Source organism: Asterias amurensis, chromosome 17 (genome assembly GCF_032118995.1).
Source record: "Asterias amurensis chromosome 17, ASM3211899v1".
Lineage (NCBI taxonomy): Eukaryota > Metazoa > Echinodermata > Asteroidea > Forcipulatida > Asteriidae > Asterias > Asterias amurensis.
This window is the reverse complement of record NC_092664.1, coordinates 3,502,560-3,519,057: the sequence shown is the minus strand read 5'-3', so window position 1 is coordinate 3,519,057 and position 16,498 is coordinate 3,502,560. Positions and strand designations below refer to the sequence as shown.

Here is a 16,498-nt window from a genome sequence, read left to right as displayed (position 1 = left end):
AAGCATCTGAAAGCACACAACTTTGTGTGACAAGGGTGTATTTTCTTTCATTATTATCTCGCAACTTCGACGACCAATTGAGCTAAAATTTGCACAGGCATGTTGAGATACGCCAAGGGAGAATACTGGTCTTTGACAATTACTTATAATGTCCAGTGTTTTTAAAGACACGTTTGGTACTTTTCAAAGACCCGAATTCAAACCTGTAAACAAATTGGTCAATGTTGGTCATCGCAGTTGCAAGAGAATAATGAGAGAAAAATCTACTTTGTGTGCTTTCATCAGATGCGTAATAAAAGGCTTCGTATTTTATTATTTGAGTGAGAAATTACTTTAGTTATTTATGCGAAGAATTATTTTGAGTAATTACCAATAGTGTCCAGTGCCTTTAATATGCAATGTGCATTTCAGGAAATGCACGCGCGATCCGACATCACAAAACTTTACAGGCAAGTTTGACTGCCAAAAATATGACAGACCAATCCATCATGCGCAGATTGGCGCGTGTGACGTCAGAGAAGGGAGTCTGTATAATAGCCCTTTGTTAAACTACGGCTACGGCCAGTAAGCACCGGCTTTTAGGCACCGGTGGTTGTTAGAAAGCCCGCGCTTTCGGCAGAGCTTTAGATGGAGCCTAGGCCGAAGCGCAAGCCTAAGTCGTGGTTCACGACACTGCTTGTATCGGTTTTGTGTTTGAGTTGAAGTAGGTTTGTTGCACAACTGCTGATAAGCTAAAGGGCCAACAAAGTGGCCCAAATCATAGTTTGTCCTTAACTTGTTTGGTGATTGTCAAACAGGACCTGTTAACATGTCATTTCATTCGTCTCCAAGCTTTCTCACGTCACTATTTTTTTTCACAACAGGGATGGGTTTTTGTTAACACTGAACTACCCAGCATAGATACCACATGATCTTAATGTCACATCGGCTGGTTACTCTACGTTTCGACTACGTTGCTCCAGTAGTCATCAGTTCGATCATAGGTTGACCATTTATAGCGAGCTTAAAGGGTAAGGTCATCGTTTTTTTGTTCATGGAAATCACATATAATGGGAGACTTTGGAGCGCTAGGTGGCATCAGACTTACAAGGTAAATTTCCATTGTTTTAGTAGTTCTGAGCCTGCGCACATTACCGAGAACAATGGATTTTACCTGGTAAGTCTGCTGCCACCAAGCGTCCTAAAAGTCGTCTATTGTAACGATCTTTATTTGTCAGTTATGGTGTATGATCAGCAGAGTTCGAATCCCCAGTCGTGACACTTGCGTCCTTAAGCAAGACACTTAAACATGATTGCTTCGTTAAGTTGGGGAAGTAGTGCTTTCTGCTCTGCCAGCCAGGCTTCTGATGGATGATACCCAAGCCTACATTCATATTGACCGTAAAGGGGGTAAACCTGTTTCAGCCCTAGGAGTAGGTGGCAACGGCCCCTGGGAAAAAAATTGTAACCCACACCTTGAAGTGGCCTTCAGGCCTTCTGTGTCTGGCGTCTTGCATAAATCAACCTAAACAAAACAAAGACACATTTCTAGAGTGGGAATTAAACCAACGACCTCCGGATAACCAGATGAGCTATCTATAATGGCCGTCTCCCAGTTTTGTCCATCTGTGTTCAGGGGTGCAAGTCAGACGAAGCCATTCGACCTGCAATTACACCCAAGTTTACGGTACAGCCTGGGAAGTGTCAGCAGAGGGATCACCTTAAAGCGGATGAAACTTATTATTTCAAAGTCATCTTTCACTGCAAAGATGTGCATCTTCTGTTTAAAATTAAAAGCAGAAAATAATACTTGCTTTGTGGGGGTGTTAGGCCTTTCAAAGTAGCGATGTGGAACAGTGTCTTAAGTTGTGTGCTTTGGTAGATCTTTAGTTCTCATGAAACAGAAGTCTTAACAATTTTCGAGCCATCAATGTTGCAAATCCAGAATATAGTGCTGGTAGGGTAAACTGAAACAAACAATAAATACATCCGGAACATTAATAATAATAATAACAGCAACAAGCTATTAAATAGCGCTTTTCTCACCCGGAGGGCGTCCCAAAGCGTTTCGCATTATTACCCTAACCCTGATCACTGTGCCTTAATTCACTCCTTAAACCATCTCAGCTCTCTGGTTGGGAGTATGCAGCCTGTGCAACATTAATATGCGCTCCTATAAAGCTAAATCAATCACAAGAACCATTTCTGCCCTCACAGGTACCCATTTACCCCTGGGTGGAGAGAACTTTAGAGGGTGTTCTATCATTAATGTAATAAGTTTGTAGGACCTCACCTTTTGTTAGATTAACTAATTAATTTGTATTGTGATAAACATTTTCTGCTGCCATAGTTGTGACGAGAATCTATTTTTGTTTGTGGACAAATTCAGCATAAACGCAACAGCCGTCGTGTATACCCAGTGCCCGTGCAGCCGGGGTGAATCTCAATGCGTTTGCGCCACATCTGACATACACGGCGCTGGGCTGAGCTCAACCCGCATCCTTCCCTAAACTGGCATTAGGCGCCACATTTCCACACATAGCCATGCCTGTGTAACTAGTAGACCTGTCTCTTTGTGTGTGTGTTGTATACGTGGGGGGCTCCATCTGCGAGAGCGAGAGAGAGCCCGTATGGCCGATCACACAACTACAGGGCCAGCCTCATTGCCGTTGGCATCATCAGTTGCATCAGCATCATCCGTGCAGCATATCGTCTACTATAGATATAGCAGCGCTAGAGCATTCCAGTGCGACGCAGTGAGAATTATGGTTTGGACACAGCACCCATTTTTGGATATATCCTGATGATGAACGTTTGGGCGGTGGAAAAGAATGAAGCGACAAAACGTTCGCACCTTGGTTCTTCTGGTGTCGACATTTTTATATCTCCTCGCCGGTGCGGCCGTTTTCGACGTGCTCGAGTCGGAATATGAAGCGCGCGACAAGATACTTTTGAGCGGTGTGATCGACGACATACAGAAACGCTACAACGTCAGCTCGGATGACATGGCCTCGTTGCAGGAGACTATCATCAAATATGTGCCGCACAAAGCGGGTGTACAATGGAAATTTACAGGTTCTTTCTTTTTTTGCATGACGGTGATAACGACAATAGGTGAGTTTGTTTGTTGTTTATTTAGATGATCTTCCCATCAAGGGAACTCAGCAAACTTCCACAGCCAATCTCTTTCACACAAACATTGGTTTAACGTCATGATTATGAATTGCACAATTCAAGAAATATTGTGATTCAGTAAAATAGACGGCAATATTTATTCTAGTCATTGTGAAATCAGCGGTTAGCACAACACCCTGGAAATATGGAGTGTGTTCTGAACAGCCGTTTGTTTTTTTCTTTCTTTGCAATGATAGCGTAAATTATTAACCCATGGACAAATGGCTTGACAATATCGCCGCACCTCCTTAGCGAGCCCTTAGCGAGTGTATAACAGGAATCCATGCAACGGTCGAAATATGATATCAGAATAGAATTGGTGTCCAATGCATCACGCAGGTTCACACACGCTGTTGCACAGTCGTACCGTGTTAGTGAGTTTGCATTCACCAAACAAATTACATATCTATAAGCAAAATATGGCAACTAAATCAATTGCCTATCATAATAATAACGAACTGTAGGTGACACTTTCAACCCAATGCCATTGTGTATAGGCGCTACCCATATACACAACACAACACAAGGAGTTATTGTCGTTGATCGTATAAATCGAATGGCTCATTTTTTGGCCAAAAATAGAATGACACAAGTGTTTGAACATGGTTCACAATGGCTTACTTTTAATATGTCGTAGTAAATGGATATCGCGAGAACCCTCTGCCGTTTTAAAAATAATCGTAAAATTTCAGGATTACAAGATTGATCAAACTGACAAAATAGTCACAGGCAGTGTTGTGTTCCTTTTGTGATCAACCATGATACAGGAAAATATGCGCTTAAAGGCAGTGGACACTATTGGTACAAACTCAAAAATATTATTAGTATAAAACCTTACTTGGTAATGAGTAATGGGGAGAGGTTGATAGTATAAAACATTGTGAGAAACGGCTCCCTCTGAAGTGACGTAGTTTTCGAGTAAGAAGTAATTTTTCCACGAAGTTGATTTCGAGACCGCAAGTTTAGAATTTGAGGTCTCGAAATCAAGCATCTGAAAGAACACAACTTTGTTTGACAAGGTTGTTTTTTCTCTAATAGTTATCTCGCAACTCCGACGACCAATCAAGCTCAATTTTTCACAGGTTTGTTATTTTATGCATATGTAATTGAGAAACACCAAGTCAGAAGACTGGCCTTTGACAATTACAAATAGTGTCTAGTGTCTTTAATCCAATTATGAGTCATGAGAAGAAGAAAAAAGAACAAATAACAACAAATGTTCAGCCTGTAAAACGCACTGACCTTGATTTAGGTAGGTTGTATGTACAAACCGAAATATGCAATATTATTTTTTTATAGGTTTTTATGTACAGTTCTCTTGAATATAACTTAATTTCAAAGGGAATATTTTACAATTGTTCTAGTATGATTTTCATAATCAGTAAGCTTTCAGACTAAAATAAAACAGTGATAATTTGTATTCTTACCAATCCTGTATATTACCTTTAATAGCAGAGTGTAAATTCATAAAAACCAATGTTTTCTCTACCGTATTCAAAACAGCTGTTAATATTTGACTACAATTTAAGTCAACAGAGGCAATAAATACATCTCTTTAAAAATTAAACACAGCTTGAAACAACATAAGTGCTCTGTGTTATTGTCGTTATACGTTGCGACGCTACGGCGGGTAATACAATGTTGACGTACATGACAATACACAATCATACAATGACAACAGCAATGTTTAAAGGGATGGATGTAACGGTGGAGTGCCCCCAGATAATAAAAATGGGAAACAAATACAGCAATCATAAAAAAGGAGTAATCAAATAGTACTCTGAACATCATCCCGGAAACCTATTGTACCCTCTTAATGTTATATTTGCTATTAAGGTGCTTCTCTGATCGGCTGAGTGTGGGTTCGAGTCCCGGTCATGACACTTGTGTCCTTAAGCAATACACTCAAGAATAATTGCCGCGTCCTTCGGATTGGTCCTAAAGCCGAAGGTCCTGTGTTATGTGTATTGTAAAAGAAACCAGTTACACTTATCGCTATTGAACAAAGGGGGTCTTGAACCTGCGACTTCTGGATTAAAGTGCAAGCGCTCTACCAATTGAGCTATATAGTCCTATGTTGGCAATCTCCCTATTAATCAATAATTTATTTGTGTTCGGGTGCCAGTCAGAAGTCTTAACTGCCACTATAGACCCTCATCATGCTGCCACCATCTTGGTCATGTTCCCTGTATCCAACGACAGTAATGGATGCTAATTTCCATTGCACAAAAAGGAACCATGCAGACTAACTCTTCTTCCAGCCTCAGTTTGGTTACATTGGTTTGAATGGGAGAAAATCAAGATGGCCGCAACATGATAAAGGTCTATAGCTAAGGATCACACCTAAATTTACGATACAGCATGGGTAGCAGCAGCCAGGGGGTAACCTTAAGGTGATGTGACTTTTTTTTTCTTTCAAATACCAAGTACAAAACCACTAAGGAAAACTGTGACTGTGTACATTTTGAAACGAAATTTTTCAAACAAACAATAAATGAACAGTAAATTCAAAACGACTACCGCATGATTGTTGTATACACACGGATAAGTATCGGGCCGTCTGTATAAACAAAACCAACGTCTCATTTTGAGTCTCAAGCTCGGAAACCCTGCGGTTAAAATCCTCCTCGCATTTTTAGTGACGAGAAGGATTACATACTTATATGGGCATCCAGCGATTTCACTGTGTAAATATAAGTATGGCCATGATAGATAGGACAGGTTGGTTTATCCCAATTATTTAGTTTTCTTTTTACATTCCTTTTTAAGCAAATTGTAACAAATCAGCACACTTTATTTTCTTTCTATGTGCAAAAAAAACCCCAACAACATTGCGTTTATGTTCAGGGTTTTGTAAACGTCGTTTTATAAATTCAGAGTGTAATTTTAGTAATTTTTGAAGACCAGTACCGTCACTTGGTTGGTGTATCCAAAAATATGCTTACAATAACAAACCTGTGAAAATATGGGCTCAATTAGTCTTCGAAGTTAATAATGACAGCAAAACAATCTTGTTGCATAGAATTGTATGCTTTCAGATGCATGAGAAAAGCTCCATGCCTGAGGCATTTCTCAGATTCAAAAGTGTTTGTGACAAATTCCCTCTCTCTCTTCACATACATTACTTCAAACGGGGTCGTTCGTATTAATGTATTACCACATAAACATCTCTACAGTACTCTTTATCAAGTTTTTTTTATGCACATTCATTTTGGAGTAATTATAAAGAGGTATACCCTGCATTAAAGCCAAACAAGTGCTTTAAACGTACGGCTCAAGAATTGCTTATCACAATGCAAGCCATTGGAATTCTCGTATCTCATATTGCTCTTAATTAAACAGCAGTTCTTAGTTCTCCATAAACAAATACGTCCCTCGTGGCATTAATTATCAGGTCAAATTAATCACTCAACAAACCCCACTTTACAAATCACCCATCACTCTTCCCACGTATAGTAAGCTTCAAAGAAATAGTATTATGCAAATGAAGTATGCAAATGGAGTATCAATGCAAATTAAGTATGCACATTTTTCTAGCTCAGTTAGTCGTCGGTGAAGGTCATGCGCTTTTTGTGCATAAACACTTTAATGACTTGGCGTAATGACAAAACGTAATGTCCCACAAATCGAATTGTGCCTTGAAAAAAGACTAATACTATACCACCTATTTTTATCGTATTTCAAATCGATTAAGCCAATCCGAGTCTGGAAGGCAAAATCCATTGTGTTTCGCATATAGGGGGCATGTCAAAGGTGGTTAAGGAATGCCTGTATTAATATACGTCGTTCATCAACTATCTTCATATGATAGCAAAACACCGTGCCCAAACGATATAGGGTTTACTCGCTAGACAAATAACGTATGGCAAACATAAACACATGATTATTACATAAAGTCCTCTTTATTTCCTACGACCAACTGCTGTATTTTTAAAACAGATTGTTGTATTTACATACCCGTATAGCTTCATATTTGAATTAAAGGAACACTGTGTTAAAAAACAGAATCATCTACATAAAACTATGATACAACTTACACGGTCTAAGTTGATGGATAGTAGAAATTTTTCTGTCATTTTTTGATGAGAAATAAATAAAACTAGTTTCCCGTTTGGAGTTTATCGCTCAGTGAGCATTTTATTCATTTTTATTTTGCACCGAGGTCATGCAAAATGTGTAGTCGGGTTTTTACTGTTTTTTTTATCGTGACCCAGATGGCCGATCGATCTCAAACTTCTACATGCTTGTCAATTTATGTATATGGTGGATAACATAAAGTACTTAAACTGCCAGCAACTGTTTTGATAGCAAAAACCAATTATGTACTGATGCTTTAAAGACCTGCTTGAACGAAAATGTCAAGTCGTGAACTTTGCTGAATTCCACTTAAAATGTTTTCGATGAATAAGGAAATCGAGTCATATGATTATAAATAGGTTTCAATTGTGTAAAAAAAACAATCATTTTGTACGCCCTTGTCCAGAGCTTTTCTGCGAGATTTGCGAAAAGCCCCGTTACGTAATCACTCTCAAAACGTCATAAGTAGATAAAGCCGCTTTGTTGCAGCGTGGATGTATAACAAAGCAAACTCCCACAAATGACGTCAGCGGCATTGTCCTTTGACGCCCGCTCTCAACGGCAGAAGTGTTTTTAGTTTTTCAAAAAACCTTTAGGTAGGGGCCTGATTTTTTAGTCGATAATTCCGAAAAGTTCAGAAGTGTACACATATCAAAATTACATTAAAATGGTGAACGAGTGCATTATAAACAAGTAAAAATACCATTTCTGTTGAAAACATTCCGCTCAGGTAGCTGTTTAAGTTGTTACACACTGGAAATTATAATCATCTAAAACAAGTAGTGTTGTTGAAGATTACATCCATTGCTTCTTTAAAGGTAATAGTCATGGATTGCCTTATTTCAAGGTAAGGCTGACTTATTTTTCACATGAATATCAAATCCATCCACGTTTGAGGTGACAGCGGGTACCAACCGCATATCTGGCCACAGCATTCGCGAACGGACACCAACCCTCAGAAATCTGGGAAATGATTCATGCATGAACCATTTCTCAGATTCAAATGTTTTGGGGTTACAGATTAAACAACCATGGTACTTTACAGGGATCTCAAAATAATTCATACTATATCAACAGCTGCAGTGCTGCTCACCAAGTAAAAGACTGTAAAAGACTTGTCTTGAAATATTATTCAATGAAATGCTTTACTTTTTGAGAAAACATTAAAACAATTATCAGTTCTCGACAACGAGAATTACGGATTTTAGTAAACACATGTCATGACACGGCGAAACGTGCGGAAACAAGGGTGGGTGTTCCCGTTATTTTCTCCCGTCTCCGATGACCGATTAGGTCTAAATCTTCACAGGTTTGTTATTTTATAAATAAGTTGTGATACACGAAGTGTGGGCCTCTGGACAATACTGTTTACCGAAAGTGTCCAATGGCTTTAAAGTTGGATAATTAACATAAACATGTTTCTTGTTTGACATTATTCCCATCAGAGTGGTAGTTCAAACACAGCTAATGGGTATAGTAATTTCCATATCCAGAATCCCTTAAGTACAGCCATGCTTCATTCATTGCATACATGCTGAATTAATGTTGTTTTACTTATGTCATGTTTGCTATTATGGCCCTTAGCAAAATCACTCAAGTAGCTTAATTCTATTGAGGTTAATTATTTCAAAAGTCGAAAGTAAAGCCGAAAGTTAAACTGTATGGATTTTAATGCTGGCTTTCTACCCATATTTTGTCCCTTTGATTACGTCTATTTTTATTAAGTCTCATTTTTTTAGTTAGGTACTGGTTGCTTGTTTGTTGTATTGATTGTTTGTAATACTTGCTTATTATCTATTGTGTGTTTCAACTGTTAAACCTTTTAAGATTTTTTAAAGAATTCTTTTATACTGAACATGTTCTAGTGCAACTCAACCATATCGGTTGTCATTCCTTTGTAATGTTTTTTTTAATGAAATAAACCAATAAATAAAATATAAAACATATATTGAATTTTCCTCGGAGGGTAGGCCATACAATCCCACAAACACAAACACACAAATCAACAGCAGACAAACAAACAATTCTATTTCTAAATATTTCTGCAAAAAATAGTTAAGGGCCTGACGTTTCGACCCTAGCAGAGTCTTTTTCGAAGGCTAAATATTTCTGTGACATAATTACAAACTAACTGTTTTTGCTTTGCATTTGTTGCTTTCCATGGTTTTTCAAGCCTCGGATAACATTTTAAAAAAACAGGCTGTAATGTTTCAAAGAGAAACCTTCGTGAAAAAAACCTAGGCTAGCGTTGCCATATTGTTGGAGGTATGGTTTACAGGCGTGCATGCATCAGCAGGCAGGGTCAGCAACAGTAAGTGTTCTGGCGGTGCCGTACCACGTCGCCTTGGATAATGTGTAATTAAATATGCTGACACGATTTGAAGCAGGAATTTCAATAGCGATGATGCAACCTCGGCGCGTGTAATTTAATTTCTGCCGGTCGCTCAGAGTGTTTCTAATTTGCATATCAATCAGTTTAATGAAAGGGAAAGAAACCAATAAGGATGTTCATCTAAAGCTGGACTAGTCGAATTTTTCTGCAAGAAGTCACTGATTCAAAGTGGTTTTTTTAACACATATTCAACAACACACACTTGTTTTGCGTTGTTATAATCTGAACAAAATTTCAGCACATTTGAAAAATAAAAATAATAAAAAAAATAAAAATTTACATTCGAAAAAGATAGCTATAGTGTTGAACCGTCACGATATCAGCCATTTTCTGCATTTTGATCATGGTCCTGATACCAAACTTTTGACTCCCATAAATGGCCGACCGTGTTAGTTCGAAAAGTAATAGGAAAACCACGCAATTTCGAGTGATACTTGTGTGGATCATTATATTCTACTTTTAAAACATCTTTCCAACCATTATGCATTTTTTTTTTAACGGTTACAAACACTTTTTATGGACCAACTCGACCGATCCAAGGCAACATGTTCCTTTAATGTGGAACCAATTTGCTGAAAGCTCGTATCAGTATTACACAAACCACTAATGTAATATCCCCAGTGCATCATCATTATGCTGCGACTATGCAGGATAACTTATATAGAATACTCAATTGCTATGCTGAAAATGCACTAGTTACTTTTTATTGTTGATATATTATTCTATATTTATGTTTTTAAGAAGTTTTCTGAACGACATTTTTAATATACATGCCATACAGAATGGTTTGTTATAAATTGTCCACAAGCCGCATGCTAACCCTAACTTTTGTAGAATACTCAATTGCTATGACCATATAAAGCTCAAAATACTTTAGCTGCTTTTCGCTGTTGTTATATTATTATATGTTCATGTTTGGAGCAGCGCGTATTGCACGTGGTGGTTTGAACATCGGCAGACCTTTTAGATAGAAGTCACGTGACAGTATTGTTAAAGATGCTATGTCAGATTTTTGGCCCCAAACAATGTGAAAATAAATGATTATTGGGCACAGTTACCGCCCATCTAAACACATACAGTAAATCCGCATGTTTGTCTCATACACTGTTTAAACACACATTTGACGTAAAATCATTGAATTGATGCAGCACGTAAACCAAGCAATGACGACCGGGTCCAAGTATCACCCACTAATTTCTATAACTCAAAATTAAGACAATTCCCCCGAGTTGATCAGGATTCCCTTCCATAAGTCAGAAAGCATCTGCGCTTCAACACAAAAGAAAACAATAAAACCATAATTCCTCAGATAGCTCATTATGTTTGATCCAAAACGCAGATTGCAAAAAAACGGATACAGCGCAATGACCATGTATGGGCCAGGCCACAAGGCCTAGGGTGGTGAAAACTCCGCCGCGTCCGTGGTTGATGCTGAAATACAGTTTCCCCGTAGGCGGGAACAACACCACGGTATATCGCTCAGTCACACCGGAGACAGACTGTTTACTACTTGGTGAATGAAGTAAGAGCACAGACTGCATGAACCATCCATAGGGCTCTACTACTAGAAACAGAAAGCTAAGAAAGGTCGCGTCTTCCGCAAGCTGACGGGGGATTTTTTTTCGATCGCATAATATGCCCCCCGGCTAACCACACAACAGAAATATGCAATTCGTTCGGCAACAATGTCGTATAGATGGCATTGCTATAGCTAAACATTATCATGCTGACGTACAATATGAAAAGGAGATTTAATTTTGAACCCTGGACAGTGGTTCATTTCGATGAAGAAATCTAGGTTGAACCTTTGATTGATGACAGCTAAAAAGGAAAACAAATCACATCCCAAATTAATTATTCAATTTGTTGTATTGCTGTCGGGATTTAAGACCATTCATCAATCAAACAGAATAGAAATTGATTACTTCTTACATCTGGCTTGTTGGGAATGTTTTGTTCATTGTCTCTGTAACTTTTAAGTGTTCGATTTTGTATCATTTGTAATATTTCCTTGTGATACTAACCGACCATCATGTTTTCAAACGGAAATAATAAAGAATGCATAAATAAACACACAAACCAATACATACATTCATAATTTTTAAACCGGCAAACGCGGCATACCCTCAAACCGAAATAATGTACCAAAATTAAATATTCATAATTTCTTTCAAATATCTTCTTGTATTTTATGAGTTTCGAGAATGAATTTCGAGAACTCAACTACCACAATGTTGCTCATTCGGTAAAATTATGGCATCATCGTGGAGCAGTCAACCACATGCTAATTTACATGGTTTTGCCCATAAATATAATTCTTCTCTAATGACAAAGTAGGCTATAAGCCTGCTAGGAGTCTTAGATCTTCCGATTTGTCCTTTCTTGTTGTCTCTCTCACTCAAAAATCCTGGGGGATCGATCTTTCTCTAATGCTGGTCCTCTTTATTGGAATAAACTTCCTCAAAACATTCGCAAAATAGTTTATATTCTTTGAGTAGTTTCAAGGAAACGCTCAAAACATGGTTGTTCACTCAAGCTTATAGCCCATAAAATTTGTGTTCTGTTTTCTATTTGGTTCTTGTAGTAGCTTTGTATTTATTATACTTTCTCTTTGTATTAAATTTCCGGTTTGCGCCATAAGCATCTTGTGTGATGGATACCGACGCGTTATAAATATTCATATTATTACTATTAATTATGTTTGATTGATTACTTTATTATATACAACAAAGGATTCGAACCATGACTCAAAAACCGTCCGACGACCGTTTGAAATAAAATTTTCACATGTGAATAGTTTTATGGTATTTATACATCTAAATTCAAATACGATTCAAACAATCCAACGGTTCAAAAAACCAAAGGTAAACTTTGCCCTTTAAAGGCATGTAGACATGATGACGTCATTCTGAAAACATATACTTACAAAAGATGGATTGCACGTGACGTCATTGACCGCCATCTTTGATGAAACGTGCTTAGAGTTGTGCACTGTGCGTACACGCGTGCACTTTTCAATTATTGATCAACAAATATGGCGGTCGATGACGCTATGTGCATCCATCTTAATACATTAATAAATCAAGTAGAGGGCGCTGTGCAAAAAAATAAATATAACAAATGTAACGACATTGTTTTGTTAACCCAATGATTCATTCACTACCCGCCTAAATATCTGCCATTCAATGCTCTTTATGGACAGGCCGGTCTTGTTGCCTTGGTAGCCAGGGACAATTGCTGCAAATATCCTGGTAGAATCATCGCGATTCAATGAACGCTAATTAATCAGCCCACGGCACAGCGGGGCCGCCATAGAAGCAGAATTTGTAACATCTATCTTATCTGCCTGCACAATCTATATACAGCCATGGCAATGGCGTGTGCGGCATATAGAGCTCATTTTTAGATAGACCAAGGACATAACATAAAATGGGAAGTAGAAGGTCTCCATATAGACCGGGACGATCAACATCAAAGGAATTTGTGCACGAAGTCTGTGGGAAAACAAAGGCAGGGACAAAGTAAAGGACAAACTCCTACAATCTAGACTGTTTTAAGAGGAATACAAATTCCTACCTTCAGCTCCCCTCAGTTCTGTTCACATTAAATACTTGTTATTGTTGTAGCCCCCGTCCAAGAGTGGCTTTTAGCCTGTTTGGGGCGAACATGCATACATTTTTAACAACAAATAATGCTCCACAAGGATGCGTTTTTTGAGAATACGTGACCGTATAACTCTAAATCTAACTAGAAAGGGGCCGATGCGAAAATTTAACACAAAAGTTAGTAGTATCAAATATTGCCAACATTCTATATGTTAAAATAACAAGAACTAAGGAATTGAATTTGTATCTACCCTTACACCGATGTGTGGTACGCGGTATAAGGTTTAACCTATTTATTAAAAAGAAATTTAAAGGACTTCTCATTCCCCATGCAGCATGGTTTCCTAGCGCCCAAGTTTTTCCCTTGCTATATAAGACAAGTCAAACCATAGCATTGTTTATCCTTATGCAAACATGTTCACATCTATAGGAGCGTCTCGTCACACTTTAACGTGATAATTTCCTAGTTTCAACAGCTATCAAATAACTTGCAATAATGGAATAGCACTATAAATAAATTGAATAATGAAGTATACAGGGTGTATATAATATAGTCTTTTATAGTATTAGTGTAATATATAGTGGAAATATAATTGAAATACGGGGTTTATGCCATGTTCGCTGTAGAATGCATTTTACGACCATGGTCGTATAAATGGATATTAAGGCGTATCAAGCTGTACTTTCTGATGGATTGTGGTCATTAGGTCGATCGTTCGTAGCCATGGCATCACTGACGATGCTACATTATAGCTTGTTTGATTTTATTACACCCCTTACAAATATTCTGTTTTTTTCATTGGTTTAGGAGCGCGTCACATGGTATCTTAGTTTTAATAGACGGCGGCCGTGTGATAGTGCATCGTTTGCTGTGTGGTAGTGCATTGTTTGCTGTGTGATAATCCGACGACTTCTGGCGTGCAGTACCCAGACGTCTTTTTAACCACCTCGAACCCAATCAGTTATGCATCTGTGTATCTGAAACGCGCGTACGAACGTTACGTGTACGACGATGATAAATAGTCTGTTGGGGGTGTTAACAAACAAATATTGACTGCTTTAACTCGTGCTATGGTTAAAACTAAGACTCCCTCGGTGATCCCCGGACCGTTCCATTTTCCCTCGGCACGCTCCGGGGATCACCTCGGGAGTCGTAGTTTTAACCATAGCACTCGAAGCAGTCAATATAATACGTGTATATGCCTGCAACCGTGTACCTCCTATGGTCCCTCTTGTTTATACTAACAGCTCCCATTGCTTTGTACACGTTTTTCATCGTGGAGCTTTCCCGAACCGTGACCCCTTACGTTTGGTAATCACTTCGAAGTAATTCTGTTTTGTAAAAAGATATCTAGTTTTATGCCACACAATTTGAATCTGATAAGCGTTACTGTCGTAACGGGTCTTATTTCATAAAAAGTGTGAGTCACATTTAGTGCGGCTGTTTTTCAAAACAATGCTGGCAACTTTTAGACGAAGAAAACAACCATGCGTAAACGAATTTATACTTCACGACTTCAAAGAAAATACAATAATTTGATCTATTTTGTTGAAGACATACCAAACAAATCCCTTAATCTGTATCATTTCAGAGGATTTCATAAAACACAAATTCTTATAAGTCTATTTTGAAAGTAGTCTCCGCATAACGGAATTAAATTTATCTGCGTAATACATGATTTAATACAATATGATTGAGCAAGGTCGGCGGCAAGTAAAACAAAAAAGCAACAAAAAAGCCGACATTGCGAAGATTCTCACAGCGTAATCCGAGGTCACGGTGCTTAGCTTGGATGTCTCTCCGGCCGAATCAGAGCCAGAGACAATCCGGAAAGGATTTGTCGTTAGTCTCCGGTCGGTCAATATAAAGACTCAATTTTGATTAACAAAGTACTGCCGTAATTTCTGCTTTAATTATAAACCCAGTTAAAAGGAAATTAAAGCTCAATGAGTTTCGAGTATAAAGCTCACCGGAGATCCAATTCATTTCCGTAGTGATTTATTTCTGTTATGAAATACCGTCAAAACTTAGAAAAATGGCACAAAATAAAAGGTGTTGCTTACGTAGGTTGCCATAATCAAAATAAGCCTAAAATAAACATGAAAAAGCATATCATTATCGACCCCCCCCCCCCGAAAATGGAAAAACACAAAACAAAAAGCAACACATCAACCACCCCTAACAAAAACAATAACAAAAAAATTAACAAACAAACAAACCAACACCCCCCCTCCCGCCCAAAGGAAAAAAAAGAAAAAAAAGGGGGAAAAACCACACAAACAAAATAAAAGACTGCTAAACTAGCCAGCAGTCTTTTATTCCTATCTGAAAGCACACAAATCCCTCCAAATAGAATGTTTTTTTCTTTCATAATTTTCTCCCAACTTCGATGACCAATTTAGCTCAAATTTTCACAGGCTTGTCATTTAATGCTTATGTTGAGATACACCAAGTGAGAAGACTGGTCTTTGACAATAAATTACCAAACCTGTAACTTCCCTTTAAGCTTTTTGAAAAATAACGTGTGTCATGACTCACGTGTGTGAGTACAAATCTCTCTGTCAGGTTCGGATGACGTTTCGCATACATACCCCGGGCACGTCCCGCTATTCTAATAATTCCCACTGCAGTAATTTATGACCGGGATATGTCCACAGTATTTTGACAAATGAGGTGTTTAAAATGTGGACCTCTGAATTAAGCCCTTCAAACTACGATGTTTTTGTCATTCAGTAAGATAATAATTATGTGATCGCGACTCGCGTGTCTAATAAATGAAGTCCCTCATAAATAAATCGCCAACAGGCACATACATAAATAAATACCGGGGAAACAGAAGTTAGTATGCGGCAAAGTCAGTTTGTGTAGCTTGATTTGGAAAATTGGAAAGTACCTTTGTGCATTTTGTGCCATTAATTTATTGTAAGCAGACAATAAAGTTAAAGGCAGGGTGTAATTTTGCTAATTGTCAAAGACCAGTTTTCCCACTTGGTGTATCCCAACATACACAAACCAACCTGTGAAAATGTGGGCTCAATTGGTCTTCGAATTTGCAAAGAAATAATGGAAGAAAAAACACCCCCTGTTGATAAGACAGGCAAATCCGAATCATAATAAGCAATGAGTTTAGTTAAAAAACCGGGTTCCAAAGGTTGAACATTAACATCAGTCAAATTATTATAAAATGAATTCCCATGTGAACTTGCGAACATTTACGAGAATTAGTTTTTAGAAAGCAGTATTCTTTAGTTGGGCCCGACCATTTTTAGT

General features: G+C 38.1%; 1 protein-coding gene across 1 annotated transcript in view; it reads left to right on the top strand.

Annotated features, from left to right (window-relative positions):
• The first annotated feature begins 2,496 nt into the window (after window positions 1-2,496).
• The window catches only part of LOC139949792 (two pore potassium channel protein sup-9-like), a 37,294-nt gene continuing 23,292 nt past the window's right edge, over window positions 2,497-16,498 (top strand). Inside the window, exon 1 of the mRNA XM_071948334.1 lies at window positions 2,497-3,093. Within this exon, the coding sequence (XP_071804435.1) occupies window positions 2,811-3,093 (283 nt within the window). The 5' untranslated portion in view covers window positions 2,497-2,810. The remainder of the gene's footprint in view (window positions 3,094-16,498) is intronic.